This window comes from Myotis daubentonii, chromosome 5, assembly GCF_963259705.1.
Source record: "Myotis daubentonii chromosome 5, mMyoDau2.1, whole genome shotgun sequence".
Classification (NCBI taxonomy): Eukaryota; Metazoa; Chordata; class Mammalia; order Chiroptera; family Vespertilionidae; genus Myotis; species Myotis daubentonii.
The window spans coordinates 57,700,897-57,715,436 of NC_081844.1; the positions used below are offsets into that span (position 1 = coordinate 57,700,897).

The 14,540-nt window shown below is 42.4% G+C and overlaps 1 protein-coding gene across 3 annotated transcripts in view; it reads right to left on the reverse strand.

The window, feature by feature from the left end:
- ARHGAP10 (Rho GTPase activating protein 10) overlaps window positions 1–14,540 on the reverse strand; it is a 262,224-nt gene that overhangs the window by 61,784 nt on the left and 185,900 nt on the right. For all 3 annotated transcript variants that reach the window (XM_059697888.1, XM_059697887.1, XM_059697886.1), the window contains 2 exons: window positions 10,390–10,495; window positions 8,687–8,846 (listed from right to left, as the gene is read on the reverse strand). In XM_059697888.1, the coding sequence (XP_059553871.1) occupies window positions 8,687–8,846; window positions 10,390–10,495 (266 nt within the window). The remainder of the gene's footprint in view (window positions 1–8,686; window positions 8,847–10,389; window positions 10,496–14,540) is intronic.

Here is a 14,540-nt window from a genome sequence, read left to right on the forward strand (position 1 = left end):
ATTTCATGCACTGGGCCTCTAGTATATATATAAAAGCCAAGCAACTGGAATGATGGGAACAACCAGTCGCTATGACATGCACCACAGCCGGCCGACCGGCCTGATCATTAAATTTTCAAAGTGAGTCCTAATGAAATAAAGCTTCAAAGTTATGGCTCTGGAGAGGGGACAAGGATGTCAGATGCAGGAGTGGACTCTTAAAATGCTAACTGCTAACTGAAGGGCAACCCAGAGGATCACCCAGCCAGGAGACGTGGGAGGATGCAGTGGGGGGTGAAATGGATATATCCAACTGGAAACTAAGAGATAGGAAACAATTACCTAGAAAAAAGAAATTATGTGAGAGTTGAGAGAAAAAGCCATTTCTGGTCTGTGAAGAGAAAACTGAAGAAGAAAGTTAACGTAATTCTAGTCATAAAACTATGGGAATACAGCCACAGGTTCCGGTTTGGGTGACCTTAAAAGCCCAGTTTCATCTAAAATTATGTTGCTCAGACATACTCGATCTATTTGCCTAAGAACTGGGCCTAGGAAGCAGCCAGCCTTATACGGAACATGCAGGATACACTGAAATAGAAACTTAACAGAGTTAACTCAGACAGTGCAGAAACTGTATCTGTCAATTTATCAAATTGCAGGTACTTTATACTCTGTCTTTTCTCACACTGTCCAAAAATGATTTGGTTGCAATCAAAACATTACCAAGTTGACATAAGTAAAAATGGAGTCATTAAAAGGAAATGAGCAGGAAGTGAAAAGAGTCAAGACTGCTCCAAATTAGTAAGTTGAGGCCATCGACAATCAACCAGCAACTCTCCATTTCTCACTTCTGCATTTTCGAATCCTCCCTGGGCACTGGCTCCCCGGCCCTCTGCTCTGTCCCACCTGACCCACTGCAGGGGTTCTTCAGCCCCTAGCCTGGGACAATCTCAGAGTAACTGGCTGGGTTTCTCCACATCCTGATTCCAAATCTCCAGAAGAGACTATTCTTATATTTTAGCTGCCTCTGATCAGCAGGTCTAAGGGGAGTGGACATGCCGGAGGGTCCATTTCCCCAGGGAGCAGTTCTCAGGGGGGCTGGGCTGTCTCCTAGGACATGTTTGTACTAAATGACATGGGATGCTACCGATGGGGGGGCGGGGGGGAGGGAGAGGGAAAGGGGGAAGAGGCTGTGAGTTCAGAGTCTAGAAAACACCCTTCTCCCAGCCCTGTCTGTCTGCAAAGTAGCAGGACATCTTCCCAGGAAAAGAAAAAAATGTTTTCTCTGCAAGAATCCTAATCTGATGCAAATTATCAATGTGTAGGCTTCAACAGTATACATATTATATTAATATAAACTTACATCATTTTTAATTCCAAGCTTTTTGCTAAAAGCATGCAGTTTATCTTTAATACTCTGGCTTACGGTCAGAAAAAAATCATTCTACATAATACTGAAGTGATGCTACGTCCTGTTTCTATTGTCCCACTTATACTAGTTGGTGTAATTTTCAATTTCTGAAAAAAATATTTTATTTTGGGTGACTCAGTGCAATCTACATATATTCCAGATCTGCTACCTCTGAGGATGACAATATAGTGGCCCGGGCTATTAGACAGTGGCTGTGAAGACAGAAGCCTTCCACTTACAGCCATTTATAGTCGAAGGCTTATCAGCTCCGCCTCCGGAGCCAGACAGCCCCGGGTTTGCGTCCCAGCACTGCCATTTACCGGCTGGGTGAACCTAGAAGAGATGCATCTCAGAAATGAGGCGTATGCACAAAAGGACCAGATCCCTCCTCATTTTTAATTCTGTGAACACTGAGTGCCAAGCTCCAAGCACTGAGCTTCGCTCTGTCTTTGCAGCTTTGCATTCCCAGAGACTTTGGCGGAGAACTTCAGCGTGGATCAGACCTCAGAGGTCTGCTAGCTTTCCTCTAACACCTCAATCCCAACTCTAGCATGAACACATTCTCATTATTAAAAAAAATATTATGAAGTCCTTCCTTCTACTGAATCAGAAACACATTTCCTGGCAAGTTATGCTAACTTGTACCGAGTATGCGCCCTTAGATAACAAAGAATAAATCTATTCCAATCTTCTCTATACTGCAGCTCCTCATTTTTCTTGAGACAGTCCCGATGCTTTCTCCATACTGGACACAAAAGCACTGCAGGGGGAAAGATCCTTGTCTCCCAATTTTTCTCTTATCAAACCACTCCTGTTCCCGGGGAAAATACTATCTACCCTCTACAGAGATACACAATAGCACAAAGCCGAGACTTCCTATGTTGTCGCTCATGAAAAGAGCAGAATTCGGAAGACAATGTCTTTGTTACTTTCTGACTCTCCTGAAAAGATGCAGAGAGGATGACACCAAGTTTTCTGTGCTTTTAAAGCTTCTTCTTAAACACTCTAGAAAAAGCAAGGCCCTGCTGAGGAAAAAAAAAAAAATCGAATAGAAAGTAAATTTTCGTGGCTATGTCAAGGAGGCCAACATTCATAAAAACTAGAAGAAGAAAACAAAAAACACCCTCTGAAAATCTGTCACATATTCTGGTCTTGACTTCTACATTGAACAGTCACTGCTCAGGCAAACAGAAAGCTTTGAGTAAACTTTGGAGTTTTATTGTGTTGCTTGTGTTTAAGACATTTATTTTTCTCTCTGAAAACTGATGCTGCCTAGCAACCCAGGGCCAGCAAAGCTAAATCAGGAAGCATTTAGGCTGGTTTGTTTTTTTAAAGAGATTTCTATTTCCCATTAAATGATAAGCACCTCCTAAGACTGGGAGGTTCCTGGTACTGGAAGAAGGAAAATTTTGCATACTACTCACTTGAGCCAGCTTTTCATTACAGGATGACCAAGCGACAGAAGAGGGTGAGGATGTGTGTTGTTTTTGCAGCAATGGAAATGGAGAAGTGGGCTGCCCAGTGTCAATCAGGGTCCACATGTGGCCACTGCTGGACTACAAGCTGGGACTGAACAGGGAATCCATTCCACCATTGAACATGGGGGCAGGGATGCACCCTTCTATCTCTTGTCAAAGACAAGTGGTCACAGATCAGAAAGGTGGTCCCAAGGTTAACAAGAGTAATGCACAGCACCATTGATACTCTTCTTCCAGTGCCTGTAATTTAATATTATGGCGATGGCACTGGACATCTGTTGGGAAACACACATGCCCGTCTCACCTTTACTCTTTCTAGGCTCTTCTATGACCAGAGGGCACTGGCTCTTCAAGGACAAGGACTTGGCCACATGTGACAGGAAGCTGTGGAGGCCCTGGCCAGCACTGCTCAATGGTTAGTGTGTCAGCCCAGGCTCCAAAGGGTCTCAGGTTTAATTCCCAGTCAAGGGCACGAACCTGGGTTGTAGGTTCTATCCCCGGGTGCATGTGGGAGGCAACCAATCGATGTGTCTCTCTCACACTGATGTTTCTCTCTCTCTCCCCTTCCCCCCTCCATTCCACTCTTTCTGAAAGCGAAAAGAAGCCCTGGCGCAGAAGTATGGCATCGGCCTCTCCCACAGAGCGTGGTCATCAGGAACTGGCCTCCACTTTCACACCAGGAAAAATGAGACGGACCAGGGAGCCCGGCTCAAAGCCTAAATGCTCCTTTTGACAAAGTCATTAGACTCCTCGTCGAGGAAAAGGTTTATGTAGACAAAATGTGATGGTCCCTCAGCACCTTGTGGCCCACAGACACTGTAATAAAGGCTGGAAAACATATGACCCACAGGCCCTCAGACGATCAATGATATCAGAACGTACCGAAGACCACGCAAAGCTAAGATCATCCCAGAACTCCACATATGGCATAGTGCACTGAAAATAAATATAATCTGGATTGTAATTACATTATTATGTGTATTACATAAAGCAATTTGGTTGAGAACATTGTATGCCTTATTTTATATAAACTGCCAATTTAAGTATTAACATAAGACAGATAGTAAAAGAAAATGACCCTGATATTAATGATTCCTTGATATTTCGCAAATGTTCATGGAATTTTCAAGGGCCTTCATGGACTGGGGAAGTAACACTTTATAGCTATCAGCTAACAGGTCATTCGAACATGAGATTAGCAAGCTATATGCAACTCATGTCCTACTCTGTTCTTCCTTCCCTATCGTGTCGATTCTAACTCTTTTTCCTGAATATTTTTCTGTCATATGGGGAAAAAGCATCTAGACCAGTGGTTCTCAACCTTCTGGCCCTTTAAATACAGTTCCTCATGTTGTGATCAACCACAAAATTATTTTTGTTGCTACTTCATAACTGTAATGTTGCTACTGTTATGAATCGTAATGTAAATATCTGATATGCAGGATGGTCTTAGGCGACCCTTGTGAAAGGGTCGTTTGACCGCCAAAGGGGTCGCAACCCACAGGTTGAGAACCGCTGATCTAGACTCATTACTGCCCAGTCCTTAACACTCACTGAAGCCCTTAAAAGTTGACTTCAGCCCTTGGCTCTCCGCAGACATTTCACTCTTGGAGAGAACATGTGCCATCTGCCAGTCCTCAGATCCTCCCAACCCGTGACAACATCTGGCATCACCGACAATGTCCCTCAACAACCTGACACTGAACTTGCCTGCGTTGCTTCTGGCTCCACTTTTAATAGTAAAATCTCAATGTTTCTAAAGTATATTGTTCTTACCTTCTAGTGATGGAAAGCAAAGACTTTGGGGTGCAACACGCTTAGTTCCAATGCAGGCATTGCCACTTACTAGCTATGTGCCTGTGAGCAAGTTAATCTCTCACCCTTCAGTCGTCTCATATGCATAAAAGGATAACACATGTAATAAAAATGTTGTACGTACATAAAAATACTGTGAAACATATGTGCCATGGGAATTATATATATTTTAATATATATTTTTAAATATATTTTTTAAGTGTGTATTTATATGCATGAGATAAACACTCTATATTAGATTAAAAGTATATAATACAATGAACATCCATTAATACTCTCACATGTCAATCTCATGGCTCTTTATTTTTATATTACACTTTCTACCACTAAATTCTCACAAGGCTGAGCCCCATGCCTCCAACTGTCTACTGGACATCAAACCACAACTAAAATTCAGCTTCTTATAAAGTGAACTCACTCGTACCCATTTTTTTCTTTCCTATTATTATTAATGGTACTAATACTCCCCCGGATCGAGTCCTCAGCATCACCTAAAAGTCCGTCCTCTGAGAAGCCCCACAAATCCAGGCCCTGGATGCTGACTGGTCCCCCTCACAGAATGATGCTCTCCAGCTGTAACTCCCGCTCTCACACTGAACCTTAATCTGCACCATGTGATGCCTCCTGGTCTTTTATTCCTCTACTTCCTACCGCAAACCTTGCTGCCAAACTAAGCTTCCTGAAGCAGGTGACCTGAAAACCACGAGAGGCCCTGGTCCCTATAAAATTAAGCCCAAACATCCTTGGGTGGCATTCTCGACCTCCCTGCATCTGGCCTGACTCTCCAGTCTCACCCCGCACCACTCACCCAGGTTCCAACAGGAGCCACTTTCGCAGAACAAACACCCACGTTCTGTGCTTTTCTGATTACATGATCCCCCCGTACCTGAAATGTCCTCTTAAAATACCTCCACCTATTCTAACTTCATTCCAAAACAACACACCATTATTCAAGACACTTTCCAATCCCCCACACCAGGATGGAATCCATTGAAAGTCTCTTCAGTTTCTCTCTGTCTCTCTACTCTTATTCTCTGCCATCTCTTGGAGTTACTGTTGGACATTTCTTCTTTCCCCTACTGGACTCATGGTCCTCCTTCCCCCAAATCTCATGGCTGACTCAAAGCCGGCGCTGTACTGAACTAATCCATAACACGTACACTTTGAGGACAAAATGCATGCACAGTTCACAAATTCTAAGGCACAACCCTCGCTTGAAATTCCTTGTGAATTTCCCAGTACCCCTTTCCACCTGGGAAATACAATTTTCTGGTTTGCAAGGGAAGAAAAGACCTTGATAATATTTTTGGCCCACAAACACATCTTTTAAAACAACATCTTCATGTATTATGTGGAAATGAAGCCAAAACATATGGGTTAAGTTTCCTATAAAGTCCATATTAATTTTATGAAAACGGCAAAAGGCTGGAATAAAATGTGATCTCCAAAGCAGATTCACTAGGGGTCCTTTTCTAACTCCAAAATGAAGCCAAATCTGTCTTGCTTTCATTACATGTTGAAAGTTTCTTCTACTTTAGTGACTTTCCTAGTCAGTCAACATTTTTCACATTCCAAGGGAGTAAACATAACAGGAAAAGAATACATCTTTCCATTATTTTTCCTTCATAGACACTACGTGGGTCTCTCCATTTCCTTTCTAGTTTCCCTTCCTTTCTGTATTAGAACTTTTTCCTTCCTCACTACACAATTCTTTTTTACCTCCCCTATCCTTACTTCCTCTCTTTCTTTTCATTCTCAATCATATACTATAAGAATCTCTAGCTCTCCCACACCACGTTCAAGGCTTTGGGTGGTATATGTGCATCTGTTGTCAAGGCAACCTGTGGCTCACATGGGTACAGACATCCATATGAAGTTCTCCTGCACGACCACCCTCGTCAGCAAAAATATTCCTCCTCCTCGCAGAGCCTCAACTCTCAACTGAAACCCAGCCAAGCAGGATAAAGAGCTGGGAGTAAGAATGAAAGGAGACAAGGATGAAACTGGAGAAAAAAGATGGTATTATGGGGAACTACTTTCTCAGAAATAGTAACTAATCCAGCGAACTGCTCTTGCCTCCCTGCACACCAAGCAACTCTGTGTTTCCACCCTAACCCCATGCACTCAGCAAATAATCTGAAACTCAGTATCCCCCTGCCTGCCTTCTTGGTGCTTCCATTGTACAGATTGTGTATCCACAGCATTACCTAGCCTGGCCACAGAACGGGAGAGGGGGAAACTGAAAACCCTCTCTCTATTTAGCTGTGTAAAGCTCCATCTCTGAGAATGGGTCTGGTTTCATCTGTTGTAGCTATTATCATTGGCTCAGCAACCACTTGGAAATTCCTCGTAGATTTGTTAACAAGGTGGAACCTGCACTGTCTACTTCCCAGCAGAAGAATCATGCACTTATCTTCCCAGCTTCAAATGAGACAAGAAAATAGGAAGCCACAGCACTCAATGGAGATCCTTCTATCTGAGAGCAAGTCCAGGGCCAGTGTTTTCTCAAACAAATGGGATGAAAGTTTCCTAATTGGGAGTCGATCTAATGATAGTCGCATTACTAAACACTGTTGTAAAGCCTGTAGTCCAATTACTTCTTTTTCAAAAACTGAACAGTAGCCACCATTCCATGAAGCTGTCTGGATAGCTGAGTGCACACTAATGAGGTTCAAGGACAGTTTGACAGGAACATAAAAGGAGACATAAATTCACCATTAGCTACTAACCACACACACACACACACACACACACACACACACACACACACACGCCGCACTAACTTCCCATAAACACGCTGCTTTTACTATGCTGGTAACCAGCTTTACCTGTGACCAGCTTTCAAGCTTTTCAGTGGGAACCAACACTAGCACAAGCTAGACTTGTTTTAGCAAAGAGCAAATGCAACAAGGACCCAGGAAATGCTCCTTCAATGCTCTGCTCCAAGGGGCCACACCTCTGTCTGACTGCCCCTTTCCCACTTTTCTAACCCCCTCGAAATTTATTGAGCTCATGAATTAATCCAATAAATATGAACTGAGCTTCAGATATGTACCAGTTTTATTCTAAGTGTACAAAAAAGATCTCTGCCCTCAGGATCGAGCAGGGAGAAATAGATAACAACTAAGGAAATAGAGAAGTGAATTATATAGTATGTTAGACAGGGATGATGCCATAGGATACAAGCCCTTAAACAGGCTTCCCAACCCCAGACTGTGCCCTGCTTTCCATCAAGGGCTGTGATGTTCCTCTTCGCATCCCCGCACCGAATACATGCTTGGCATATAATGAAATGTCAAATTTTCTAAAAGCTTTTAATGAACAAATGAGTAAGCAAGAATTTTAACAGTTGTCTTGGAGGAAAAACGATCAGCAAGGTCCTGATCTGTAAGTGACAGAATGAGAAAAAGAAGTCTAAACGTCCTTGAAAGAGTCTATTATATTTTGAAAAAGCATGTATTCCCCTTGATTATATAGAACAAGTAACAAGCTGAGTCACCTAAGGATTATTCCTTTTAAATTAGAGATTCTTAACCTGGGGTTCCCCAGATTCAGAGATACATGTGAACCCCCTGAAATTGTTAACATGCTTGGGGTAGAGGGGAGTTATGTGCGCATCTCTGGGGACAGTGTGACACAGATTGACAAAAATATTATCCTTGTGTCATGGAACTAGAATTTGAGATAGGAATGAAGGCAGGAAAGGAAAAAATAAAAATAGAAAAAAAGAACCCTGAACAGTCACAACTGCAGAGCCAATAATCATTTGCAACGGGGTTAAATATTTCCTCCTTAAGCCAGTTAGATAACAGAAGACCCAGCAGGCTCCCAATTTATGAAGCTCCATCAGAAAAGAGAAGCTCAGTGCGAATTTCTCAGAACCAAGCTCATCATCATGACAAATTTAAAAAGAGAGAGAAGGGAATACTTTTACATCACAAATTGACAAGCCAAATACAGCAATTCCTTTAAGGAAAAAATATTAATATTGATATGGTTTTACCTTTTCATGGTTTTCAATTAAGATTTCCACAACAATGTTCTGGAACTTCAAGTCCATGATGGCAGCAACAGTTTCTTCCTGTGGCCTCATCAGAGTTGGTCCAAACACCACTCCCAAATTTGCCACGGTCATCAGGTTCTGCTTGGAGTGGTTTGAAACACTAACGTTGATGAGGGCAGAAAGAAAGGTCTCTGGTTAGAAGGTGAGCAAAAACTGTGGAATGTACAGTATTCTGCAAGATACTTCCCTAAAATCTTGGCCTCAACTGTCCTCAACGTCTGCCTCTGAAATAACAGGATCCTCCTACAAGACCACACATCATGAGGCCCCTGCCTACCTCTCTGCCTCTCTCTGATACTCTCTGCTCTAGCCACAGTGGCTGGCTTAATAACTCCATCCACACACCAAGCTTGTGTCCCTCAGAGGCCTTCATTTACTGTTCCCCTCTACTTAGAGCACCTTCTCTGTCCCCAGATTACTAAACTCTTGCTCCCAGGGACAATGCGACTTGGCAGAATTACCTTCACAAGCACATAGGACTTGGTCAGAGCACCCAAGTCCTGGGAACAAACTGGACAACTGTTCTCAGCAACTCCAAGGTCTCATCCTCAAAGAGACTTTCCATAATAACCCTCTTTGTAGTCCCACACCCAACATATATTCTCTCTCTCCTCCCTCTCCTTTTTGCCTTTTGACCACTCATCACCTCGAATTATTTTATATTTTTATTTGTATTCTGTTTGCTGTCTTTTCCCATTAGAAAAACAGGACTTCCTGAAAGTATCCTGTTCAACTATGTGTCTACTAGCACCTAAGAAAGGTCAACCCTAGATGGTTTGGGTCAATAGATAGAGTGTCAGCCTGCGGACTGAAGGGCCCCCGGTTCAATTCCAGTCAAGGGCACATACCTAGGTTGCATGCTAGGGGCGGCTGCAGGAGGCAACCAATCAATGAGTCTCTCTCACATTGATGTTTCCCTCTCTCTCTGTTTCTCCTCCCAACCCCCCTTCCTTTCAGTTTCTCTAAAAATCAATGGAAAAATATCCTCAGGTGAGGATTAATAAAAAAAAAAGGGGGGGGCATTTACTAACAACTATTTGTTGGCCAAATGAATAAATGGCTATACTAGTACTAGGACTCTACACAGGTCATAATATCCTCTGGCCTTCAGTTCCTTTCCCCTCCCCTCAAAAACTCCATAAATATAGTGATCAAGGAGTTATATATTTTTTTAAAAAGCTAACTTCTCTACTGAATTATTAGATTTTTGCTTGCTTTTTTAAAGAGGGAATAAAAAGAATAGAATGGATCCTATGAAATACCTACCTATTCCTGGATTAAACAATCTTAAAGGGCATGTTCAAAGTCAGAGTTAGGTAGGTGTGAAACCAGGCTAAATTTGCTAACAGACTTATAATCACATTTCCAGAATCAGTGTGTAGGGAAGTGTATAATATTCTCTACTTCTACTTCAAATCAAACCCCAAGTTGTTGGCAGTGATGTTAAGCAAATAATTACACGACTTCATGAAAGCATCGTGTTTCAACAGTCTTGTCCAAAACACACACAAAGAGTCAGATGTCCAGCCTGCCCTTCCAGGCGTGGCCCTGGTATTGTGTATACAGCCCCAATTCTGACCGTTACAAATGCAAGAACACCCCACAACACTCGAGCAAAACGTTAGGAAGGAAAAGAGGCTTACTTTGTTAAGTGTTTCACCAAAATGTCCAACATCTCTTTATTTTTCTCTGGAAGTTTATGCACCAAGAAATGGATAGCATTCACACGAGATTCTGGACTCCCACTTTCTTTACAAAGGAAAAAGAATAGTTAGGAGTGTATTCGGAATCAAATATATTCCTAAAAGTCAACACATGCAATATCTCACCAGTTGAACATCTTCAGAGAAATTAAACATGTTTTGCCACCTTTCAAAGGAAAAGAAAGTCTCTCTCTCCCCTATTCTGAACTTCTCCGCCTCCCTGGTGGGCTGGGGGCTTTCAGGAGGCGGCAGTTCCTGCCTTCCTCCCCGCTGACACGCCAACAGCCAGCCCAGCCTGCCCTGGCACGCTGCACTCACAGTGTGCTCATCGCTCACTTGCAGGGGGCTAGTCACCGTGTCCTGCCCACAACGGGATGCAAATAAAATCTCAGCAAATAAACTCTTCCCTCTTATGGGTTGAATTTCATCCCCCCACAACGTATGTTGACATTTACCACCACCCGCCACCGCCCCCTCCCCTCCCCGCCATGTCTCAGAACGTGACTGTTTTAAAACACAGCCGGGATTTGTTTCAATCAGGTATGGTGAGACGTGCAGGCATGGAAATGACTGTCATCAAGGAAGTTTATCCTCACAGATTCTGAGAAAAAAGAGGCATGTCATGCCATAAGCTTCATTGTGGTTTCATGCACAGGAACGGGAGAGGCAAGGTAAGCAGGCTGAGGATTGGTTTGGATTCTTTCAGGGACTCTGGGGCATAGGGGCTGTCCTCAGTTGTCTGGTACCTGGCCCCAGATGATTAGGGAAGAATATGGCTGGAGTGTTAAGAGGCCAAAAGAGGGGGTGGGGAGGAGGAAAATGAGCTCTGGATTGGTTAGCTGGCATAGAAAAAGCACATTCAGGTTTACTATCTTTAGGAATTGGTTAGCCCCAAGAGGTTAGTCTCTCGGGATCAGTTAAGCCCCAGATGTTAAAACATCACAATAAAAAAAGACGGGCTTAACACAGTGATCTCAGTGGGGAATATGGCCCTTGCGGATGTCATTCATTAAGATAAGATCATACTGGAGACACACTAGAATGTTCATGGCAGTAGCACTCTGGGTAATAGTCCAAAACTGAACCAACTCAAGTAGCCATCAACAGTAGAACAGTAAATAGATTGAGGTATGTTTATACAGTGGAATACTGCACTACGAGAGTGAATGAGCTACTGAGTCACCCACCAAGGATGAATCTCACAAGACGAGCCAAAGAAGCCAGACGCAAACGACTATATTTTGTTAGATTCCATTTGTATATGGTTCAAATGCAGCAACCCTAACTTGTGACGTCAGAAGCCAGGCAAGTGTTCATGTGGCATGCGGTGGATGGTAACCATGGTGGGTATGAGGAAGGGTTTCTGGGTTCTGATAATGTTGTATTTCTTGATCTAGGGGCTGATTACATGCCGACCTTCACTTGGCAAACATCCATTAGTCTGTACACTTGTGAGCTGTGCATATTTCTGCTGTGTACCAACAAAAAGTTCACTGAAATTAAAGTTATCCATAATCAATGTCACCCGAAGATAAGCTAGTAAATTTTAGTTTAATGCCTTTCGTGTGTTCCACCCGTTTTAAATAATGAATGTGCACACAGCCTATTGCATTTCATATATCATGGACATCTCTCCCTGTCATTCAAAGGAGCTCCACGCCATCAACTTTACGATTAGCTAAGTTGCTTCCAAAATTAAGGGGCTCCAGTTTACTCTTCCGGTAGTAGTGTTTAAAAGTGGGGAATGAGATTTTACAGCACAGGACACAGTTGTGGCTAAAGAGAAAAAAAGCAAAAAAGGCTAAGAAATGAAAAGGCACAAGATAAAGTGGAACACAAACAATCAAACTACATAATAAAAGACTTAGATATGGATTACACTGGACACCGAAAACAAAAGTACAACTATCTAAAGTTAGGTGATAAATTATAGTCAAGTTTTTAATCTGGAGTTAAAACCAAGATCTTACTAAATCAAAGCTGGGGGAAAAATGAAAGCAATAAAAATATAGAAACATTTTCAATTCACAGCTTTGATTTTAAAATTAAAGCAGAGACTCTGAAAAATAGTCTAAGATTCTGAAGGGTAAAAAGATAACTGCCTATGATAAGAATTCTGTACATTTGAAAATTTAAAAAAATTTAAAAACTTTGTACTGAACAGCTACTTCTAACTCATGTGTCTATTTTGTCATCTTTCCTCAAGGGAAACCTAATGTAATATTTTTGGATTTATTACTTATTCAGAAACACAAGACATAGAAATAGTTTTCCACCCTCGAAGGATAAGGGTCTTCATTTCTAAAAATAGGGTAGGTTTTGAAAGATAATCAAAACCTCCCATTTTCTTTTTTGAGTCCCTCTTCCTCTCCAATCCCATATCAGTTGAAATCACACACACATTTTTTCCAAGTCTGCTTTTTCCTCCTTCTTCCAAATAGAAGAATTTTTGAGATAATGCTTTTAAAGTAACTCTACCTTTTTCTCCATTTCTTTTTATTTAGATGTTAATCTATTAATGGGCATTTCCATGTAGCTACAACATGCTAACTTAAGGTACTCAAAAGTTTTCTAAACTAAATTATCTTCCGTTTTCACTGATATAAATGAACAAAGAATGAAAGGTACAACTTTTTAAAAATCTAGGATACTGAATTAAACATAACACCAAATTCCTAACATATGTCAAGGAATTGGGAGTTTACTGTAATAGCAAAAATATGTTTAATTGTGTAACTATAAATCAGCATCCTCAACACTTCACATCTATCTGCTTATTATATGAACTGTGCCAACTAACGGAGACTGGAAAAGATATGATCTTAGCTTACTGGAGCATATCAGAGATACACAGGCAGATAAATGTTCAGTTATGTTAATATTTAAATGCCATAAATCAATAATACTGTAATTTTAGGAAAGCATGAGAACTTCCCAAGGAACAAGGGGTATCTTCCCTCAACAGACACCAAGTACCCCAGTTCTTCTGCGGAAGCTCCTATCAACTCAGAAATGAATACAACAGGCTCAAGTAACTTGATGTCAATAGCATTCGATTCCGGAAACCAAGATGGCGGCATAGGTTAACGCCGGAGATTGCTGCCTCGAACAACCAATTCAAGGGTACACCTAAAAGACGGAACGAACATCATCCAGAACCACAGGAAGGCTGGCTGAGTGGAAATTCTACAACTAGGAGGAAAGAGAATATCATACCCAGACTCAGAGGAGGCGCAGTGCTGAAGTGAAATACTCAGGTGCGGAGTGCGCGCGCAGAGCGGGCTGGCGGCGGAGGGCGCGGTTGTTGTTTTCAATCGGGAGGGAGTTTCAGACTCTGAGCTCCAGATCCGGGTGAGTCTCTAGGGACCCAGACTCAAACGGCAGAAGCGGGACTGTCTGGCTTCGGTCGGAACTCGAAGGCAGCTTTCTCTCGGAGGTTTGCAGCAGTTGCTGGGACTCTGTGAGGCAGAGCACCTAGGGACGGAACTGAGAGCAGCCATAACTGCTCGCTCCGCACGCCCTGTTTGATCCAGTGCGACCCGCCCCGCCCAAGCCCTGCACAGAGCCATTTGCCAGATAGCCTCAGGCAAAGGCTAGATTAGCACCTCCCCAGTTTTCCCACTGCAGACACAGCTGTTTCTCACAGCCAGTTGGCCTGGAGGTCAAATCCCCCCAGTATTAACTACAACAATCAAGGCTTAACTACAACAAGACTGCACACAAAGACCACTAGGGGGTGCACCAAGAAAGCATAAAAAAAAAAATGCGGAGACAAAGAAACAGGACAAAATTGTCAATGGAAGATATAGAGTTCAGAACCACACTTTTAAGTTCTCTCAAGAACTGTCTAGAAGCTGCCGATAAACTTAATGAGATCTACAAGAAATCTAATGAGACCCTCGATGTTGTGATAAAGAACCAACTAGAAATTAAGCATACACGGACTGAAATAACGAATACTATACAGACTCCCAACAGCAGACCAGAGGAGTGCGAGAATCAAGTCAAAGATTTGAAATGCGAAGAAGCAAAAAACACCCAACTGGAAAAGCAAAATGAAAAAAGAATCCGAAAATACAAAGATAGTGTAA